At 41.1% G+C, this 22,383-nt stretch overlaps 1 protein-coding gene across 5 annotated transcripts in view; it reads left to right on the plus strand.

Annotated features, from left to right (window-relative positions):
* The first annotated feature begins 2,892 nt into the window (after positions 1-2,892).
* The window catches only part of frya (furry homolog a (Drosophila)), a 237,667-nt gene continuing 218,176 nt past the window's right edge, over positions 2,893-22,383 (plus strand). For 2 of the 5 annotated variants that reach the window (XR_009650200.1, XR_009650199.1), the window contains exon 1: positions 19,875-20,233. Coding sequence is in view for 3 of the 5 variants with exons in the window: in XM_060897700.1 (XP_060753683.1) it covers positions 20,098-20,233 (136 nt within the window). In the remaining 2 variants the exon portion in view is untranslated. Of the gene's footprint in view, positions 2,977-19,874; positions 20,234-22,383 lie in introns of those variants that run through there. The other 3 variants (XM_060897700.1, XM_060897701.1, XM_060897703.1) reach the window with 2 other exon arrangements.

The raw sequence follows: 22,383 nt of genomic DNA on the forward strand, positions 1-22,383 counted from the left end.
TTGCTGTAGAGCTGCAGTGTTTGTACAATTGCATGTTTTTGCTTCACTATTACTGCCACTATTCTGCTTCTTGCCTTACTACTGTGAACTAACACTGAACATAATAATAATAATAATAATAATAATAATAATAATATCCAAGCTCGTGTTTCACTCTCACTAGTGCTCTGTAAGGCTTTTTCCTGGTGATATTCGTTACACTTCTACCTGGCGTGAAGCACTCACAGTCATGTGGTTGTGACGTCATCGTAAACAAATCCGTTTTACTCATCCAGACGACTTCACAACGGCAACGTTGCCAGATCTTTCCACTCTGGAACCCGTTCTCAAAAAGATTGCATTTTGGGCACCCAAAACGCCGGTGCCGTGTGGACGCCAGGCCTAAACGATAAGCAATTGTATCTGAGTCACCCGAATCCGCTGCCGTGTGGACAGGGCCTAAGATACTTGATGTCAGCATTATCAGTCACATCCATATGAAAATTAAAATCACCACAGATGAGGTAATTGCAATGAAAAGAAGACACATTCTCCAACAGATGAGAAAAATCGTCAAAGAACATGGTTGATGTAAGACCATTCTTTTTGGAAGGAGGAGGTCTGTAGATGGATATAAGGCGAAGAGATTTATTCCCAGCGCTAACATTGATGTCTAGACACTCCATAGCAGTAAATTTACACAATGGCTCGTTCTCAGTAATACTGAGGCCTTTCCGTGTTATCACTGCAATTCCACCGCCAGTTCTATTTAATCTAGGTAGATGAGTGATTACATGAGTAGGTAGTGCATTCATAAAATCAGCGATAGTCCGGTCGTCTCAACCGTCACCATTCAGCCAGGTCTCAATTATAACCATAACATCAATTTGACGGGAAATTATAAAATCACACAAACTGGTTGATTTGTTCTTCATGGAACAAGCATTCCAAAAAGCGAAACGAACTTTAGGACTATACGAAGTCGGGATCGTTTTAAAGATGTTCACATCTATTCTTTCTGTGATTCTTGGAATGTGTATCAAGTTTTGAGAACCAAAACAACGGTGATAATTATATGCAAAATCGCGATGAGGCCGTTGAGCCGTGACACGTGAAGCAATATTATAAATCTTCAAAGCTTCTCTTTCTTTTACTCTCCTCCCTGCTCTCTTGCCATGATAACGCCAATGAAATGAACATATTCCTGCGAAGAAACGATTGCAATGAGAGTTAAAGGAGCCAGGCATTGAGACCACTAGAACTAGAGGCAGGAATTGTTGCCTGAGCCAAGGCGGGAGCTGAACAGCTGAATTGAGTCCAACAGCAAAATCAGGATAAATACTCCAAGGTCGAGGCCAAAAACAACCAAGATAGATAGATATCAAAAGACAGATATCTAATAGTAAATTCAGGTTAATAATAACAAACATGAGTACATAAAATCCAAAATAATAAACGACTAAAAGCCAGTGCAACCTTGCTCATCGGTGCATAACAATGACGTAGTATAGATGTTAAGCTGTTAGATGTTCTCCCCGTGTCTATATGGGTTTCCTCCAGGTGCTCCAGTTTCTCCCACAATCCAAAGCAGGTTAGGTTAATTGGTGGTTCTAAATTGACCGTAGGTGTGAGTGTGAATGGTTGTGTGTCTCTATGTGTCAGCCTTTTGATGACCTGGCAACTTCCAGGGTGTACCCTGCCTCTCGCCCATAGTCAGCTGGGATAGGCTCCAGCTTGCCTGCGACCCTGTACAGGATAAGTGGTTACAGATAATGGATGGATGGATGTGCCCTGGTGCCACAGTGGTGTAGTCATTAGAACTGTCGCCTCACAGCAAGAAGGTCCGGGTTCGAGCCCAGTGGCCAACGGGGGCCTTTCTGTGTGGAGTCTGCATGTTCTCCCCATGTCTATATGGGTTTCCTCCGGGTGCTCTGGTTTCCCCTACAGTCCAAAGACATGCAGGTTAGGTTAATTGGTGGCTCTAAATTGATGACCGTATGTGAGTGTGAATGGGTGTCTGTGTCTATGTGTCAGCCCTGTGATGATCTGGCGACTTGTCCAGGGTGTACCTCACCTTTCGCCCATAGTCAGCTGGGATAGGATCCAGCTTGCCTGCGAGTCTGTACAGGATAAGTGGTTACAGATAATGGATAGATGGATGGATGGATGTGCCCTGGTGGCACAGTGGTATAGTCATTAGCACTCTCGCCTCACAGCAAGAAGGTCCTGGGTTCGAGCCCAGTGGCCAACAGGGGCCTTTCTGCGTGGAGTTTGCATGTTCTCCGCGTGGGTTTCCTCCGGGTGCTCCGGTTTCCCCTACAGTCCAAAGACATGCAGGTTAGGTTAACTGGTGACTCTAAATTGACCGTAGGTGTGAATGTGAGTGTGAATGGTTGTCTGTGTCTATGTGTCAGCCCTGCGATGATCTGGCGATCTGTAGTCAGCTGGGATAGGCTCCAGCTTGCCTAGCTTCCCTATAATAACGAGTCGGCTCTTTGATTCGGTTCTTTGAGGTGAACGTTAGGAGTCGACTCACAGATTTGAAGAGTTGTTTTAGTCAAAGTACGTAGAACAGTCAAGAAATAACAGGCTGTATCATCGAAATAGAATTTTTTAGAGTTTGGTATGCGTGCTGTTATAGGTATCAAGGTGCTTGGGGAAAATTCAGAGCAGAAGTATATTTTTAATCCTTTATTTGACTTTTAACATAGAAATATCCTCAAAACTTGTGAAACTGGGTATTTTTGCGGCTCATTTCGGTGTACCTAATAATCTGACCAGCCTTCTTCAGTGTATCCAGTGATGATATTTAGGCTTTGGACCCGGAGCAGGTGACGCGCAGGAGATCGAGGAAGAGGAGGCGCGCGGCGGGGGCGCGCACTGCCGCGCGCATGGCCCAGTTGCGTTTTGAGCCGCAGCTTTAAACGCGCACGAGCTCTATGGACTCGGACCTCAGCATCAGACCAGAGGATGCTGTAGAGCACGTTTTCTCCTACGGTAGGTCCTGTGTTTATTCCATGTATTCCAAAATGATCTTGGTGACGCGATGGTGAAGCTGCAACCTGTTGCGCACTTCCAGGATTTCATTCCATCTGCAGCATCCTAAATATAGACACAGTAGACGCATCACTGTGCAAGACTTCTACACACTTTAAAGCATCCTTTTCTGTCTCTGGCTTGTGCATCATACTGTACAGTACATGAAGCTGTTGCTTTTTGTAAGGTTGAAGGAATAAGGTTCCTTCTTTAATAAGGCGGGTATGGGATCGAAACCCCCTCAGTAGCTTTCTCACTTCACCCTGTTTCGATTTTGGAACGGACAAAGCCCTGGCCATAAGAGCAACCTACTTCCTGTAATAGATTAATTTACAAAAGGGTCAGATGAATCACATGAGTGACATAAAGGCATGTTTATCATATATGAACTAAAGAAGAAGTGATTCTTCAAATCTAGCATACCTAATTAAAGAGTATGATGGACTGGGCATGTCTAAATGACCATCAGGGATATACATATTTATGCACCGTTCCATGTATTGATCTGGAAAGTTGAACTTGCATCAGTATTAAAAACTAGATGGAAGTGAAGTTTAAGTGTGTTTGTACTGTACAATGATAAAAATCCATACCATTAAACGGTCATGACTTTATTCAATAGAAATGGTCTTCTTGTTTCTCAGGCAACCAGATATGTGTGTTTAGTGCTCCGCTATAAATATGTGTGTGGGGGCTGATAGCAGTGCTGATGCCAAGCATTTACATAATTGTGTTCCTCCTCCTCTCCTCTTTATATTGCAGTGTTATTTTTCATGTTCACAAATTTCCGCCTGCACAAATTTCCACTGAATCTCTTGCTGCGAGATGAGTTGAAGCTTCTGAATAAACCGTAGGCCTGCTCGTATGTGAGTCTGTCTGCTATTGACATGACACACACACACACACACACAAGTGACACAGTAACGGTCACAGACTATAGCGTGTTATGTCACTTGAGTCAGTTGACACCCATGCAAAGGTGTAATGCTCCTTTGTTTATCTGGCTTATTTCCTTTTCTTGTCCAAAAATGGATGGACAATGAGCGCTTGTTATACGTATCAATGACCGATCCAAGATGAACATAATCACCTGGCTGTAACTGGATACTTGGCAGCTGAGCCTAAGATCAAGACAGGCTTTGCACCTGGTTTCTTGTGCTGTTATTGGCTTGCGGTGCTTTATCTCCTCCTCTGAACAGTCGCTCTGCATTTGCATTTGCCAAAATGCATGTTGGCTCCTCCTTGAACTGTTGACAGACAGACAGTTTTGGGGACAGGTGCAGAATGAGGACCCAGATACTCTGAAAGCCCTCATTATCAGTGAAGCAGAAAGCACTCACCCTTTGATGGAGAACAGTCTCAACTCTGGGAACGTAGTACCCCAGTCCACGTCCCTTCGGATTTCAGAACTAGCTTGAAAGCTGTGATGGCTGGAACTGATATTAGACGGGAGAGTTAAACTCGAATAACTGTCAATAGCTGCACAGTTAAGATATTAGTGTTGAGCAGTTCTTTACATCGCATTCTCATCTGTGACATTAAAAACACACTTGATAAACATATTTAAGGACTAATAGGCAGCAGCATTCATGATTTTGAATCTATTCATGTGCGTCATGTCTGTAATACTCTTTGGGTTTATGCCGAGCTTTCTCCAAATACCAAACATTCAAACCAAAAATTATGAAACGTACTGTTCTTTTGTCTATTCGTTTGTGTAATTTGTACCTTGGACAATGTGTACGTCAGTATATCTATGTTTAATTTCTCTTCCAAAGGAAAAAATATGCTTTCTTTCTGTGTAATCACCTGATACTGATAGGCTGCACGAATCTACAGTCTGGGCTAGAAAGAATTCAGCCTCACTCATTCATACCCTTCCATCCATTATCCATAACCACTTATCCTGTACAGGGCAAACCGGATCCTATCCCAGCTGACTATGGGTGAGAGGCGGGGTACCGGTACACCCTGGACAAGTCGCCAGGTTATCACAGGGCTGACACATAGACACAGACAACCATTCATACTCACATTCACACCTACGGTCAATTTAGAGTCACCAGTTAACCTAACAGCGTGTCTTTGGACTGTGGGGGAAACCGGAGCACCCGGAGGAAACCCACACGGACAGAACATGCAAACACCACACAGAAAGGCCCTCGTCAGCTGCTGGGCTTGAACCCAGAACCTTCTTGCTGTGAGGCGACAGTGCTAACCACTACACCACCGTGCCGCCCATCATTCATACCTTTCTGTTTGTTTATTTATTTATTAATTTAATCAACCAACCAACCAACCATTGATGATGCTGCTGTATGTTGACATTTTAGGGGTACTGCTTTAAAAATAAAAAAAAATGCAAGAATTTGAGAGTAAATACGTAATATATAATGTCGATGCAGGTGTAACCTTTGCTAGCCTTGAAGGTGACCACTGCCTGCAATTCCTCCTTCAATAAAAGAGACTTCCACATACGTCAGCATAACTTCACCAAATTCTCAACTTACCTCATTTTAACACACAAATGGTGCTCTGATATGTGCTGTTTTGTCATCGTATTAGGACTTTATTCTTAGAAGAGTGCACCTTTTCTCATAATACTGACTTTGTTTTTCATTACAACTTTATTCAATGTTCAAGATTCAAGGTTCAAGAGAGTTTTATTTCTAATACGTCCATATACAAGTATACAGTGTACTGAAATACCGTTATAGAGAAATTCGAAGATGGCAAAATAAGGCATATAAATAACTCTCTTTATTCTATCCACATTCACTGGATATGAGCAATCGCACGCTCTGATTGGCTACTGTACTACAAGGCTATCAGCTCATATACCGTGACTAGAGAAAAACAAAATGGCGGCACGTGTTGCTGAACCAACCGAGGATGAAATAAAAACTCTACTCGAAAACAAAACCACAAAAAAAGCAAGAAAATATGGAATAAAAGTATTTGATGGTAAAGCCTCGGTCACAACCGGTCGTACGTGCTCCTACGGCCGGTCTACATGCAAAAAACGCAAGAAATGCACGGAGGGCGCGCGTGAAACGCACCGAGGGCGCGCGTGTGACGTGCTGATTTTCGAGCCGTAGACTGGCCACAGACCGGCCGCAGAGGTTCTTTGTCATGTCAAACAAACTCTACGGGCGCTTACGTTTTTTTCAAGTTGCAAGACAAACTTAGGCCAACGTGCTTCTTTCTCCATGAACAAAAAAAACACAGCAATTTGGGAAACGCCAAAAATCGCACGGCCAAAAAATCGTCCGTCCGGTTGTGACCTAGGCTTAAGAGCATATCTTTTTTTTTTCAAGAATTATTATTATAGCACTTTTCACAAATTGCTCCTGTCATTTCGCTGGTTTGTTTACATTCTTCATCTTTAAGCAGTAAAATTTGTTGAATTTTTTTTAGACTGGTTCAAAACCTCAAAGAAGTTTGAAAATTACGTCACTGAAATGTCCAAGGAAGAATTAAAGAAATGTCTAAAGCTATTCTATACCTCGGGACGACAGCAAGACGACACTTTCTACAAAAAAAAAACACTAAAGTCAATTCGTGCAGCCATCAATAGGTTTTTAAGAAGTCCGTTTAAGCGAAAATGATTTTGTCGGACGTTTTGTATACAGTTTTTATTGATCGAATTTGCAAAAAAATAAAAATAAAAATGCTCTGTTTTTCAAAATTCAGTGCATGCGGTTAGAATAAAACAGTTATTCCAGTCAATCTTGCCGGACATGGCTTATAAACAACTCGGTGCTACGCGCCTCGTCAGCTATCAGCTCATGTACGACTCGATTTTGTGGAATAATTGTGAAATATAAAGCTATCTAATTTGGCATTTAGCGATCTAAACATCTAGCTACCTAAACATATAGCTATCTAAGTACAATAAACAACATAAATAACAAGACAGACAGGTGTCTTAGTTTATTATTTATATGACGACTTTTTTCTTGTAATCTCAAAGACTGTATGAAGGTTTTTTTCTCTAAATATTCATTTACAACTATGATGTGATTGTCAAAATTGCTCGGTTATATGCACAATGATGAAGCTGCAACCTGTTAAGCAATTTCAGTATTTCAGTCCAGTTACAGCGTCCTAATGTAGACAGACAGGACATGCATCACCAAGACCTGTGCTCACTTTAAAGCATCCTTTTATATTTCTGTGTCTGGCTTGTACAGCATATGTGAAGTTCTTGGCTTTAGTCTATGTTTTTGCTCACTGTGAGATTAAAAAAAAAAAAAAAAGTGGGTGGATTTTCCTCTTGGTTCTGCCAGTACATGAAGTAGATATATATTATTAAAAACAATACGACAGTACCACTGGTATTAACAATGAACCACATCCTATAAAAGGTTAAAAGTACAGTATTGTTGGTGCAACTGACCAAAAAAGTACAAATCCATCATTCTTTGTTGTGCAGTCAGATGAACCACATGAATGAAATTTTCCTGAGATACTGTACCTAAACACAAATGTCACATCATTTTAAGTCAACTTTAAAATGAAGCATACAGATGTGTATGGTGTATTAAGTATTTACTAGCCATTATATGTGTTTATATGGACCGTTATACTCACCAGCCATTATATTAGGAGCACACGTACACCTTGAGTTTGATGCAGTTCTCTGATCAGCCGAACCCTTGACAGCAGCACAGTGCATACAGTCATGCAGATACAAATCAAGAGCTTCAGTTAATGTTCACAATGTTCAAACATCAGAATGGGAAAAATTGTGATCTCAAAGTGTGACTTTCTTTCACTGTGGCATGGGTGTTGGTTTGAGCCAGATGGACTGATTTGAGTATTTCAGAAACTGCTGATCTCCTGGGGTTTCACACACAGCAGTCTCGAGAGATTACACAGAATGGTGCGAAAAACAAAAAAACATCGAATGAGTGGGCGACAGTTCCGTGGGTGGAAACAAACGCTTTGTTGATAAGAGAGCTCAAAGGAAAATGGGCAGACTGGTTCAAGCTTTTTTGTCAGGAAGGATATAGTAACTCATATAATCACTCTTTACAACCACGGTGAGCAGAAAAGCATCTCAGCATGCAACAGTAGAAGAACACATTGGGTTCCGCTCCTGCAGCCAAGAACAGGGATCTTAGGATCAAGAACAAGTTCCTATTAAAGTGGCCAGTGTGTGTGAATTAAATCCAGAATTTGATGTGAAAATAATTAAAGCGAGACTGCCTTTCAGATTTTTCAAGTGTACTGTAGGTCATAAAAATAATTTTCCCCGACACCCAATTATTTTTGTTTAGTAAACTGAAAGCTACTGAATTCGAATCACAGATTTCCAATTTTATTACTTTTTTTTAAAACAGAACAATTAATGAATTTACAGCCACATGGCCCTAAATTCTCCGCTATTTTTTCCTGCTTCACCATGACCCAATTCAAGATACTACGTCATGCATCACGTGGTGGGCTTTCCCCGTTCACGCAAGGCATTGTGGGATACAAATTTGAAACAGGAGAGAAAAATGGAGGACGTGAGTGTGCGAATGAAACGTGAAAGACCGACTACAGTAACGGAAAGCGAGAAGAAAAGACGTTATGTTATATACGAAGGAAAGGAAACGCAGGACCAAACTAATAAATATCGGTGCTCTGCGAGCACCTCGGTGTGATCAGCTGTTCGTTTAGCAACAGAATGTTGGAACTGTCAGTGCACGCTCAAAGGTAAACCTGTAGATGGCAGTAATGCAACACTGTGGATGCCAGCTGCCGTGAAACTTAAAACAAGAAGAAGAAGGTAAGCCTGCGCATGCGCACACAGACTTCCCCTGTCTGCTTGCCTGCACGAAGAGACCGATTTCATGCACATTATTTGCTTGGGAATCCCCTCAAATTAAATAACTTCCCAGCCACAGAATGGCCTGATATTTTGTGAGATATTACAGAAATAAACATCTTTTTTTTCTTTTCTTTTTTTGCAAAATAACAGTTAATACAATTCTCAGTATCATTGCTTTGTATAGACATTGCTTCATTTGAACAATATTCAAAAACAAACAAAGTAAAAACATACCTAAATAATGTTGGGGAGATAAATAAGGCATAATAATAAACAAACAAGAAATAAACATCTATCACAATGACCAAATTTCAGAGCGAACTAAATTTCACTGATTTTATGAAATCGAAAGGCCGTCTCGCTTTAAACCATGTATTGATGTCTTTTTTATCTTTGAAAGACGTTGGTTTTAATTATCCCAGCCACTCCTGTTTCAGAACATTTCACATCATGTAACATGAAGTTCTTTCTAATGTTCTTTTTTTTTGACGACTTAGACACACATGTATTCTTCAATTCTTTATACACACACACACACACACACAAAAAAATCTCCTTCTCACCCCCGGCGGGGGGGTGGTATCCATGTCATCCTCAAGCTCGGGTCCTCTACCAGAGGCCTGGGAGTTTGAGGGTTCTGCGCAGTATCTTCGATGTTCCTAGTACTGCGCTCTTCTGGACTGAGGCTTCAGATGTTGTTCCTGGGATTTGCTGGAGCCACTCTCCCAGTTTGGGGGTTACTGCCCCAAGTGCCCCCACTACCACGGGGACCACGCAACCCTTGACCTTCCACATCCGTTCCAGCTGCTCTTTCAACCCTTGATACTTCTCAAGTTTCTCATGTTCCTTCTTCCTGATGTTGGCGTCAGCTGGGATCGCCACATCTATCACCACCACCCTCTTCTGCTCTTTGTCCACCACCACTATGTCCGGTTGGTTAGCCAGGATCTGTTTGTCAGTCTGGAAGCTGAAGTCCCACAGAATCTTGGCCCTGTTGTTCTCAGCCACCTTCTGTGGTATGGCCCATTGGGACTTGGGTATTTCTATTCCATACTGGTTGCAGATGTTCCTGTATACTATCCCAGCCACTTGGTTGTGCCTCTCCATGTACGCTGATCCAGCTAGCATCTTACACCCTGCTACTATGTGCTGGACTGTTTCAGGGGCTTCTTTGCACAGTCTGCATCTTGGGTCTGATCTACTCTGGTAGATCCTGGCCTCTATGGCTCTTGTGCTTATGGCCTGTTCTTGTGCTGCCATGATTAGTGCCTCTGTGCTGTCTGTCAGTCCTGCATTATCCAGCCACTGGTAGGATTTCTTGATATCAGCCACTTCCTCTATCTGACGGTGGTACATGCCATGTAGGGGTTTGTCTCTCCAGGTTGTCTGTTCCTCCTCCTCCTCTGCACTCTCATCAGGGTTCTGCTGCCTGAGACATTCACTTAGCAGTTCATCCTTTGGGGCCATCTTTCTGATGTATTCTCGGATTTTCGATGTTTCATCCTGGACCGTGGTCTTGACGCTCACTAGCCCTCAGCCTCCCTCTTTCCGCTTAGTGTATAGTCTCAGGGTGCTGGACTTGGGGTGGAACCCTCCATGCATGGTGAGGAGCTTTCTAGTCTTGATATCTGTGGCTTCTATCTCCTCCTTTGGCCAGTTTATGATACCAGCGGGGTATCTGATGACTGGTAGTGCGTACATGTTGATGGCTCGGACCTTGTTTTTACCATTCAGCTGACTTTTCAGGACCTGCCTTACTCTCTGGAGGTATTTGGCTGTGGTTGACTTCCTTGTGGCCTCTTCATGGTTTCCATTAGCCTGTGGGATGCCAAGGTACTTGTAGCTGTCTTGGATATCACCTATGTTGCCCTCTGGTAGGTCAATCCCTTCAGTCCGGATCATCTTGCCTCTCTTTGAGACCATCCGGCCACACTTGTCCAATCCGAATGACATCCCTATGTCATCGCTGTAGATCCGGGTGGTGTGGATCAGCGAGTCTATTTCTCGCTCATTCCTGGCATACAGCTTGATGTCATCCATGTAGAGCAGGTGGCTGATTGTTGCCCCACTACGGAATCGGTACCCGTAGCCGCTCTTCGTGATGATCTGACTGAGGGGGTTCAGGCCTATGCAGAACAGCAGTGGTGATAGCGCATATATATATATATACAGTGGGGCAAAAAAGTATTTAGTCAGCCACCAATTGTGCAAGTTCTCCCACTTAAAAAGATGAGAGAGGCCTGTAATTTTCATCATAGGTACACTTCAACTATGAGAGACAGAATGGGGGGAAAGAATCCAGGAAATCACATTGTAGGATTTTTAATGAATTAATTGGTAAATTCCTCGGTAAAATAAGTATTTGGTCACCTACAAACAAGCAAGATTTCTGGCTCTCACAGACCTGTAACTTCTTCTTTAAGAGGCTCCTCTGTCCTCCACTCGTTACCTGTATTAATGGCACCTGTTTGAACTCGTTATCAGTATAAAAGACACCTGTCCACAACCTCAAACAGTCACACTCCAAACTCCACTATGGCCAAGACCAAAGAGCTGTCAAAGGACACCAGAAACAAAATTGTAGACCTGCACCAGGCTGGGAAGACTGAATCTGCAATAGGTAAGCAGCTTGGTGTGAAGAAATCAACTGTGGGAGCAATTATTAGAAAATGGAAGACATACAAGACCACTGATAATCTCCCTCGATCTGGGGCTCCACGCAAGATCTCACCCCGTGGGGTCAAAATGATCACAAGAACGGTGAGCAAAAATCCCAGAACCACACGGGGGGACCTAGTGAATGACCTGCAGAGAGCTGGGACCAGAATAACAAAGGCTACCATCAGTAACACACTACGCCGCCAGGGACTCAAATCCTGCAGTACCAGACGTGTCCCCCTGCTTAAGCCAGTACATGTCCAGGCCCGTCTGAAGTTTGCTAGAGAGCATTTGGATGATCCAGAAGAGGATTGGGAGAATGTCATATGGTCAGATGAAACCAAAATAGAACTTTTTGGTAAAAACTCAACTTGTCATGTTTGGAGGAGAAAGAATGCTGAGTTGCATCCAAAGAACACCATACCTACTGTGAAGCATGGGGGTGGAAACATCATGCTTTGGGGCTGTTTTTCTGCAAAGGGACCAGGATGACTGATCCGTGTAAAGGAAAGAATGAATGGGGCCATGTATCGTGAGATTTTGAGTGAGAACCTCCTTCCATCAGCAAGGGCATTGAAGATGAAACATGGCTGGGTCTTTCAGCATGACAATGATCCCAAACACACCGCCCAGGCAACGAAGGAGTGGCTTCGTAAGAAGCATTTCAAGGTCCTGGAGTGGCCTAGGCAGTCTCCAGATCTCAACCCCATAGAAAATCTTTGGAGGGAGTTGAAAGTCCGTGTTGCCCAGCGACAGCCCCAAAACATCACTGCTCTAGAGGAGATCTGCATGGAGGAATGGGCCAAAATACCAGCAACAGTGTGTGAAAACCTTGTGAAGACTTACAGAAAACGTTTGACCTCTGTCATTGCCAACAAAGGGTATATAACAAAGTATTGAGATGAACTTTTGTTATTGACCAAATACTTATTTTCCACCATAATTTGCAAATAAATTCTTTAAAAATCAGACAATGTGATTTTCTGGATTTTTTTTCTCATTCTGTCTCTCATAGTTGAGGTATACCTATGATGAAAATTACAGGCCTCTCTCATCTTTTCAAGTGGGAGAACTTGCACAATTGGTGACTGACTAAATACTTTTTTGCCCCAGTGTAACAGGAATTTTCCCCACTGTGGGATAATAAAGGTCTTCTTATCTTATCTTATCTTATCTTATCTTATCTTATCTTATCTTATCTTATCTTATCTTATCTTATCTTATCTTATCTTATCTTATCTTATCTTATCTTATCTTATCTTATCTTATCTTATCTTATCTTATCTTATCTTATCTTATCTTAAAGGGGGTGTGAGCTCCAGATGGTGTCTGAGACAGAAAGACTCATCCTGCTTTGTGGATGATCTTAGAAACTGATATACCATCGTGCTCTTGAATTCTCAAATCTGACTGGGGAGAAGGTTTGATTAATTGTCCGTAAGAGCAGCTCTGACTGGAATTCAAATCACAGGTTTATATTAACATGCTCATTTTAATACACTGATGTTCTGTTAGTACAACTCACTTGTATAGTCGATGCTCAACATAATAATAAATGAATAAACAAAGATGTATAATCCTTGACATGATGACGTTTTCCATAATGTTTATTTGACATTGATGGAAGGAGTCTCCAGTGTTAGTGATTTGTAAGCGTTCAGTAGGGTGTTTGTTTGTTTGTTTGTTTGTTTGTTTAGATTTTTTGTTCACCACTGGAAAGTCTTTAGCATCAAGGAATTTACAGTTTCTTGGGAACAAGATTCATTTTTTTGTCTTAGCAATTTCTAGAGAGAGAAAAAGAGAACTTAGTGAGGGAATGACTGTTAATAACCAGCATAATGTAAGTGATAACAGTTACAAGTACGATGTGTTGTACTTAAAAAAAATATTTGTAATCGTTGAGAAATAGTGTAAGCGATATAAAACACTATGGAATGTGCTGATATTGGAAAATGATCACATTCAGGGTGGGAACATTACGCTTTGCATCAGGCCATATCACATCATCCCATTATTGAATATTTTCATTTAATCAATGTTTTATTTCTTGCTTAATAGTGTAATGCCTTTTTCATGTGTGATGCCCTGGGGGAACCTTTTCTCATATATATATATATATATATATATATATATATATATATATATATATATATATATATATATATATATATATATATATAACACACACACACACACACACACACACACACACTGATAAGCCATGACATTATGACCACTGACAGGTGAAGTGAATAATATTGATTATTATACATACAGGACACTTTTTCGATGGAATAAAAACGTGTTCTGTTCCCTTCTAGCGGGTTTCATTCATCGGTTTGATAGCATGCAATATTGTTAGCATATCGCTTATCCTATGTATATTACGTCACTCTACCCAATGGAGAATGAGCATTGAATATGGTTTAGGATATTGCATGGTTGTAAAGACAACTTGACGTCACATATCGGAGACGTAAAACTGATGCGCTAGCGAGAGACTGTGACAATTTGTAAACAAACATGGCCGCCAGGTTTGCTTCATTAAATACAGAAGATTTTGAGAGAATTTTGAAAGAGAAAGACGCTTTGAACACTCGAAAGGAATGTATAATAATAATAATAATAATATTGGCTGGCGTTGAGTGGTATATCAGATATATTCCATTCAGCTACTCGTTCAATATCATGCTAGCTGAGTGGAATATATCTGATATACCACTCAACGCCAGCCAATATTATTTAATTATCTCATTACAGTTGCACCTGTCAAGGGGTGGGATATATTCCACTCCAAGAGAACAGTCAGTCCTTGAAGTTGATGTGTTGGAAGCAGGAAAAATGGGCAAGCGTAAGGATCTGAGAGACTTTGACAAGGGCCAAATTGTGATATCTAGATTACTGGGTCTGAGCATCTCCAAAATGACACTTCTTGTGGGGTGTTCCCAATATGCAGTGGTTAGTACCTACCAAAAGTGGTCCAAGGACATACAACAGGAGAACCGGTGACATGGCCATGGGTGTCGAAGGCTCGTTGATTTGCATGGGGCATGAAGACTAGCTCATATGTTCCGATCCCATAGAAGAGCTCCTGTAGCACAAACTGCTGAAAAAGTTAATGCTGACACCTTATTGTTTTAGGCAGCATTAACATTTTCAGCAATGGGTGCTACAGTTTTTTAAGTTTTTTTTTTTTTTTGCTGTTTGTCAGAATTCATCAATTGTATTTCAGGTATTTCAACAAAGAATGATTGTGTAAGTAAGGAAATTTGTGTAACTGGACCTTTACAAATTTGAGCTGAAAACCCCTGATATAAGCTTTCCTTGTGCCCTATAAACCGACACCTTCCACAGTTGTACAACTCCTGATATATACATGATTTAAGAGCGACTTATGGAGCTGGATCATTGATAGGCTTCTTGATTTCATCCTGTGTCTCTTGGCTGATTCATTTACCGTAGCAGATCAGGATCGTACTCCTTTCAAAGTTAGACATGAAGGCCAGCAGGCAGTTAACTTTAGATGAGTTTATACTAATAATAGCTGCTTATCAATTATTCACCAGGGCTCGCTCTGCCTTTGCAAATCCAAATGTTCCTCACCATGGCAACAGTTTGCTGAATTTTCTCGCTGGTCCGAGGTGTTGGGCTTATCGCTTGAACAGTTTGTATACCTCTGCGGTCATCCGTGACCTGACACACACTTCTGAATACATACCTGTAGCATATCTTTACATATCTGTAGCACGTCAGCGGCTTCGAATTTTGAAGGAATGCTTCTCTCGGTGGATTCGGGACAGTGCTTTTATTTTTGCTGTATGATAAAGGTGTGTTTTTGTTTGTGTTGTGTTGGAAAGGGGTGTGGATGTGTTTTTCACTTTGTTACTGCTTTGTTGTTCAAAAGCACTGACTGCATTGGAGCAGGACAAACTTCAGAGGGCGCTCTCGTATCATAACTTTTTTCAATCGTGTACAGGTGTGGAATTTATGAGAACATGGTGCATCCATTGGTGCAATGTCAAGCTTTTACATTTGTAATTGAATAACTGGGAATTAACATTCGTACTTTGTAAAAGCAGCATCCCATCCCAATACAGGATCAATTCTCACTTTCAAGGATAAAATATTTTATATTTTACATCAGATGTGCTTTTTCCCCCTGTTTTGATCCACTGCTTTCCAAGATATACAGGATCTTAATCTTATCAAAATAAGCTCTCAGTGTAAAGCTCTTTCTTTTGATGGACTGTGAAGTAATTTTCTGTTTTGTTTTTGGTTTTTTTTCCTTAATAAAGATGCATGCAAGCACAAACTTGAAGAACGGTTTCATAATACGTCGTTTTATTGAAGTGTCATGTACATACACAGGTCTTGTCCCTTCGAGGTTCAGTCCTCAATCCTCAACTCGCCACATACCAAGCAATCCTTTCCCAAAACATCTTACCTAGGTTTCAAACCCAAGGTCAACACAAAGATAAAACTGTCTCCTTGGCCCTGGCAAACACATTCCTTTTCACAATATATGGTTTTCATTAACACATGAATTTTGAGAAGTACTCCAGTAGGTCTCAAAATTCGATTCCATACCATTAAAATCAAGAGGTGAGAAGAGCTAGAAAAAAAATCATAATTATTCTTCACTTTGTAGAGCTCAAAAAGCTTAACATGCAAAATACTAATGACGCAGTCAATGGTGTGTGTTCATAGTACAACAACCTTGTTACACAATACACAGTGTGTGTATTTGTTTTCACAATTAGATGCTCAAGTTAGGCAGGTGAGGGTGTGTGACTGGGAGTGTAAGTTTATATTAAAACGTCAGGCTGGCGTTTCGTTAAAGAGCTCTTTTCCTGGGCACGGTATATGCTGAAGGTGCAGTTTGACAGGGCTGACCTATATTTCAGGTTTGACCACACACACACACACACACACACACACACACACACACACACGTTTGTTTCACTATCCCTGTGAGGACCTTGCATTGGCATGATCTCATCTCATCATCTCTAGCCGCTTTATCCTGTTCTACAGGGTCGCAGGCAAGCTGGAGCCTATCCCAGCTGACTACGGGCGAAAGGCGGGGTACACCCTGGACAAGTCGCCAGGTCATCACAGGGCTGACACATAGACACAGACAACCATTCACACTCACATTCACACCTACGGTCAATTTAGAGTCACCAGTTAACCTAACCTGCATGTCTTTGGACTGTGGGGGAAACCGGAGCACCCGGAGGAAACCCACGCGGACACGGGGAGAACATGCAAACTCCGAACAAAAAGGCCCTCGCCGGCCACGGGGCTCAAACCCGGACATTCTTGCTGTGAGGCAACAGCGCTAACCACTCACTACACCTTATTATTGCAATTAATCCATGCTGTGCCTGCACCTAAACCTAACCCTGATCTTAACCACAGTTCTGAAAACAAAACTGTTTTTTTTTTCATTAATTAATTATTATTATTTTTTTAATTTAATACACCTACACACACACACACACACACACACACACACACCAGCAATTTCCTGATGGGGACTATCCAAATGTCCCTACAAAGTCAAAATTTTCATATTTTACTTTCCTTGTGGGGACATTTGGTCCCCGGAAGTATATAAACACACACGCACACACACACACACATTCACACTCAGAGCTATGGAATATCACTGAATAATAATTCCACCTGTCCACCTGTAAGAAAATCCTAAATGTAATCTTGCTATCATAAACATTTTTACAATTTCTTTGTTCATTCATATATTGTAAGCTGCAGATTTGCAAAACGTTGTTTGGGATGTCCCAGGGTTGCACCCAAACTCAGTGGAAAATTACAGCTTACAGCATGCTGAAAATGACAGTGCTCAGGTGTGAACATCTAGTCAAAATGAGTTTTCCTGGCATACAATATGCCTTTTCTTTGGAAAGCCAGAGAACTTTTGAAAACAGAAAACGCCTTGAAGTGTACACACTGTGTGTTTGTACTGCAGATGTGTGTCAACCCTGGAAAAACCTCACTCATTTAGGCGTGGGCTGCTGTTGTCTCGTTGTTTTATAAGGGCAGCTGGAAAGTGGCAAGTGATTTAGACAGGAGTCGCTAACAGGAATCGTGTTGTATCTGTCTCGATAGCCGGCGTGCAGAAATCTCTGACAAAGCCTGCTTTCTAGTGATGAGTCATTCACAAATTTACAAATGATTCATTCGTTTTGAATGACTCTTTTAACTGAATGGAAATGAAAATGATCGATTCTTTTTTTATGTCTCTGCCACCTTAAGGTGCAGGAGGTATTATGTTTTCGGGTTGTCCATCTGTCCGTGCGTCCGTCCCGAAACCTTGTGAACACGATATCGCAAAGGCTAACGAAAGGAATTTCACCAAACTTTCACCATTTGTGCACTTTGGGACAAACATGAACTGATTAGATTTTTGGGGGGCTTTTTTCACCTTTATTGGCTAGGACAGTGTAGAGACAGGAAATGAGCGGGAGAGAGAGACGGGGAGGGATTGGTAAATGACCTCAGGTCGGAATCGAACCTGGGTCCCCGGATTTATGGTATGGCACCTTATCCACCTGAGCCACGATGCCCCCAAACTGATTAGTTTTTGAGGTTAAAACGTCTAAGGTCACCGTGAGGTCAAACGTCTGTCCGAAAACCTTGTGAACACAATATCTCCAAGGCAAATGAAAGGAATTTCACCAAACTTTCACCATTTGTGCATTTGGGGACAAAGATAAACTGATTAGATTTTGAGATCAAAAGGTCAAGGTCACTGTGAGGTCAAATGTCTGTCTGAAAACCTTGTGAACACAATATCTCCAAGGCAAATGAAAGGAATTTCACCAAACTTTCACCATTTGTGCGCTTTGGGACAAACATGAACTGATTAGATTTTGAAGTTAAAAGGTCACAGGTCAAGATTACTGTGAGGTCATATGTCCATCCCCAAATCACAACTTAATAAGGTGTGTAGTCTACCAGGCGGAGGCATCCCCATCGACGCTGTTGGCGTCGAGTTCTATCTAGTTATGACTCGTTTGTCAGTGAATCGTGAGAAACCATTCACAGGCACAATAAACTGAAATTAAATGAGATGAAAGACAGTACAACAGTAGTATTGGATAGTAAAATAAAAAAAAATACATAATTTTCTAGACTAAAATAATGAAAATCAATGTATGGATTTTTTTTTATTAAAATGAACACTCTTACTCAAAAAAAAAACTCAGCTAGAAAATGGCAAATGATTCACACAGGACTCATTTCATAGGAAGGTATTTTTATTTTTTTGTCTATTTTTACCAGTGAAATTTCATTATGCAACAACTAACATACAGAAACATACTAATAAGCCTACTTGGTAGTGATGCATAATTTGCAAATCATTCATTCCTTATAATCCATCCATCCATCCATCAATCCATCCATTATCTGTAAGCGCTTATCCTGTTCTACAGGGTCGCAGGCAGGCTGGATGACTTTTGCAAATGAATTGTGAGAATCGATTAACAGACAATTGATTCGTTAATTTAGAAGACTCTGGTCAGCGAATTGTGAGAGTCGATTCAGAGTCAAATGACTGCAAGTGATTCATTCATTTTGAAAGATGCACAAAGAACAAAAATTAAAATTTCAATTAATAACTCAAATGGTGTTTTAATGAAAATGCACACTCTTAAAAGTACTTTGCGTGAATTGATTCACAGGCAAGTCATTTTTTTGAATGGCTCTTGTAAATAATTTGTGAATCGATTGACAGGCAGGACAAATTTAATTGGATCGAAGACAAATGGTTTCACTGTTGTGTAGTAAAAGAGCAGTATTGGATATTAAACTAAAACAATACGATTTTATTGATTGAAAGGGTTAAAAATAATGAAAATAGTGTTTCAATTAAAATGCACACTTTTACTAGAACATGTAGATAAATAAATAAGAAAGTTGGTACTGTAAATGGCAATGTAATGGCAAACTAGAGATTTCAAAATGAAAAAAAAAAATCTTACACTGTAATTTTGTACATGGTATTCAGGTTGTGTAGCTGAAAGTGTGTCGTGAATTATTTGACAATTCCACGTCCGGACTACTGAAGCATGAACATAGAACATTTAGGGCAGGGAATGACTGTTTTAAGGAAATGGCTTGTGTGCGATAGCTGCCTTAAGGAGGGGAGTTTTTGCAAATTGCACACCCTGGCTGACCACCACACTTCCTCTCTGTGAATAACACACACACACACACACACACACTCTCTCTCTCTCTCTCTCTCTCTCTCTCTCTCTATCCCTCCACCTGCCCATTTTCATGAGCTGCTGTTCTGTAACTGGCTGAACTGCTCTGACAAGTGCAGGGAGTGTTAAAATGTGCCTGGATCACCTCACACACCCATACACATACACACACACACACACACACACTTTCACGAGCAACAACACAAAATAAAGACTCAGCTCTCCAGGAGAAAGTTACAATACGAGAGTGAAAATAAAAAGAGGGAGAGGGAGAGAGCGAGCTAGGCTCAGATGGTAGAAGTAAAGTAAAGCAGATGTCAGTGTTTCCACGGAGTAAAGGCTGAAGAGCCACGGGCACGGTGCCAGCTGGACATGCCAGACTCGGAGCAGACGGACTCGTGCACATGGCACGACAGGATGATGCTGGAACGGATGGCTAATTTACCCGAGGACTTCCGGGGCAAACTGAAGAAGATGCGTGACAAAACGAGGCCCAGCATTCTGTCATGTAGGTGATGTTCAGACTCAGCTGCATTTCTGAGCTTAGGAGAAACCTGAACACAGGAGAGTCCAGACCGATAAACTGCAGCTATTCCTTGCAAGCAGACATGAAATGCCTTACCTCATGGTCATGTTTATCATGGTTAGCTCAAAAATTTTACATCTCGTCACTAAAACACTACACACATTAGGGGTAGCAGGACAGGGTGCTCAGTTTCTTCCATGGAGTTGAGTCGAGTGGAATCAGGTTTCTCATTTGTAACTGAGTGGCGTGTTTTGACATGCTTGATTTAGGCGAGCGTTTATATTAAAGCTGTTAATCTAACCTGCTAAACTTCATTGTGTTGCAGTCAGCTTGAAGAAACCAGGTAGAAATGTTTTGATTTCATTTTTAACTTTGCCTTCTTTGCTGTTATCCTGCCAGTTTAACAAACATGGTCGTAAAAACAGTCAGTCTGAATAAAGGTGGTTCGAACCTTCCTGTGATTTCCTCACACGGTGAAGGTCATACTTTGTTACATGCTAGAGTAAAACCAATCATAACCACAACCATAATCCATTCAGTTGGTAATCAGATCAATGTTGTCAACTCTTTTCACATGAAAGTGGAAAATCCTTGCTCAAACACATGCTGGAATTCAGCAGATGCTGTCATAGGTTCATTTGTGTATTATTTGAATTGTGATGGCCATTTGAATATTTGAACATGGTACATGAAGAAGGAAGATTTTCTAAACACATACACTATTTTCGAGGACACAATACAATACAGTACAAATTTTAGAGTTTTATCAGAATAGAAAATAACAGAAAACATGTTTCTTATAGAAAGACGTATTTGGTAACAGCACCACAAACCAACTCTTCATGTATTTACTGGCAGTGTAATGTTATCCAGAATATAGACAAAATGAAGCAATGGTAGTGAATAGGCAGGAAATAGATGTAGCAGAAATGTTTACAGATGGAGTAACTCATTAAAATAAAGAACAGAGAAGTGTGCAGGTCAACAAAAAATGGTGATCTGTGATTGGTTGTTGAGGAAAATGGTAGTCAGTGATTGGTTGTTGGGAACAACGGTGATTAGGGACTGGGCATTGGAAACAATAATGATCAGTTACTGATTGTTGGGAAACAATGGTGAGCAGTTATTGGTCAGTGGGAAACAATGGTGATTGGTCATTGGGAAGCAATGGTGATTAGTTATTGGGAAGCAATGGTCATTGGGCAACAATGGTGATTGCTGATTGGTTGTTGGGAAACACTGGTGATCAGTGACTGGTCACTGAGAAACATTAGTGATCAGTTACTGGTTGTTAGGAAACATTGGTGATTGTTCATTGGGCAATAATGGTGTTTAGTGATTCGTTGTAGAGGAAAATGGTAGTCAGTGATTGGGTGCTGGGAACAGTGGTGATTAGTGACTGGGCATTGGAAACAACAGTGATCACTTACTGGTTGTTGGGAAAATGGTGATGAGTGATTGGTCATTGGGAAACATTGGTCAGTGGGAAGCAGTGGGAAGCAGTTGTTGGTCATTGGTCAGCTGGCCCAATGTAAGATTAGCGGTGCTAAATTGGCTCCATCTTTAAATAAAGTTATTATTATTATTATTATTATTATTATTATTATTATTATTATTATTGGGAAACAACAGTGATTGGTCATTGGGAAGCAATGGTGATTGCTGATTGGTTGTTGGGAAACAATGGTGATCAGCGACTGGTCATTGGGAAACATTAGTGATTAGTTACTGGTTGTTAGGAAACATTGGTGATTGTTCATTAGGTCATAATGGTGTTTGGTGATTCATTGTTGAGGAAAATGGTAGTCAGTGATTGGCTGTTGGGAACAGTGGTGATTAGTAACTGGGCATTGGAAACAATAGTGATCAGTTACTGGTTGTTGGGAAAATGATGATGAGTGATTGGTCATTAGGAAACATTGGTAAGTGATCAGTGGGAAACAATGGTGAGCAGTTGTTGGTCATTAGGCAACAGTGGTGATTGGTCATTAGGCAACAATGGTGATTGGCTGTTGGGAAACAATTGTGATCAGTGACTGGTCATTGGGAAACATCAGTGATCAGTTACTGGTTGTTAGGAAAAATGGTGAGCAGTCATTGGTCATTGGGAAACATTGGTGATCAGTTACTGG

Source organism: Neoarius graeffei, chromosome 17, assembly GCF_027579695.1.
Source record: "Neoarius graeffei isolate fNeoGra1 chromosome 17, fNeoGra1.pri, whole genome shotgun sequence".
Lineage (NCBI taxonomy): Eukaryota > Metazoa > Chordata > Actinopteri > Siluriformes > Ariidae > Neoarius > Neoarius graeffei.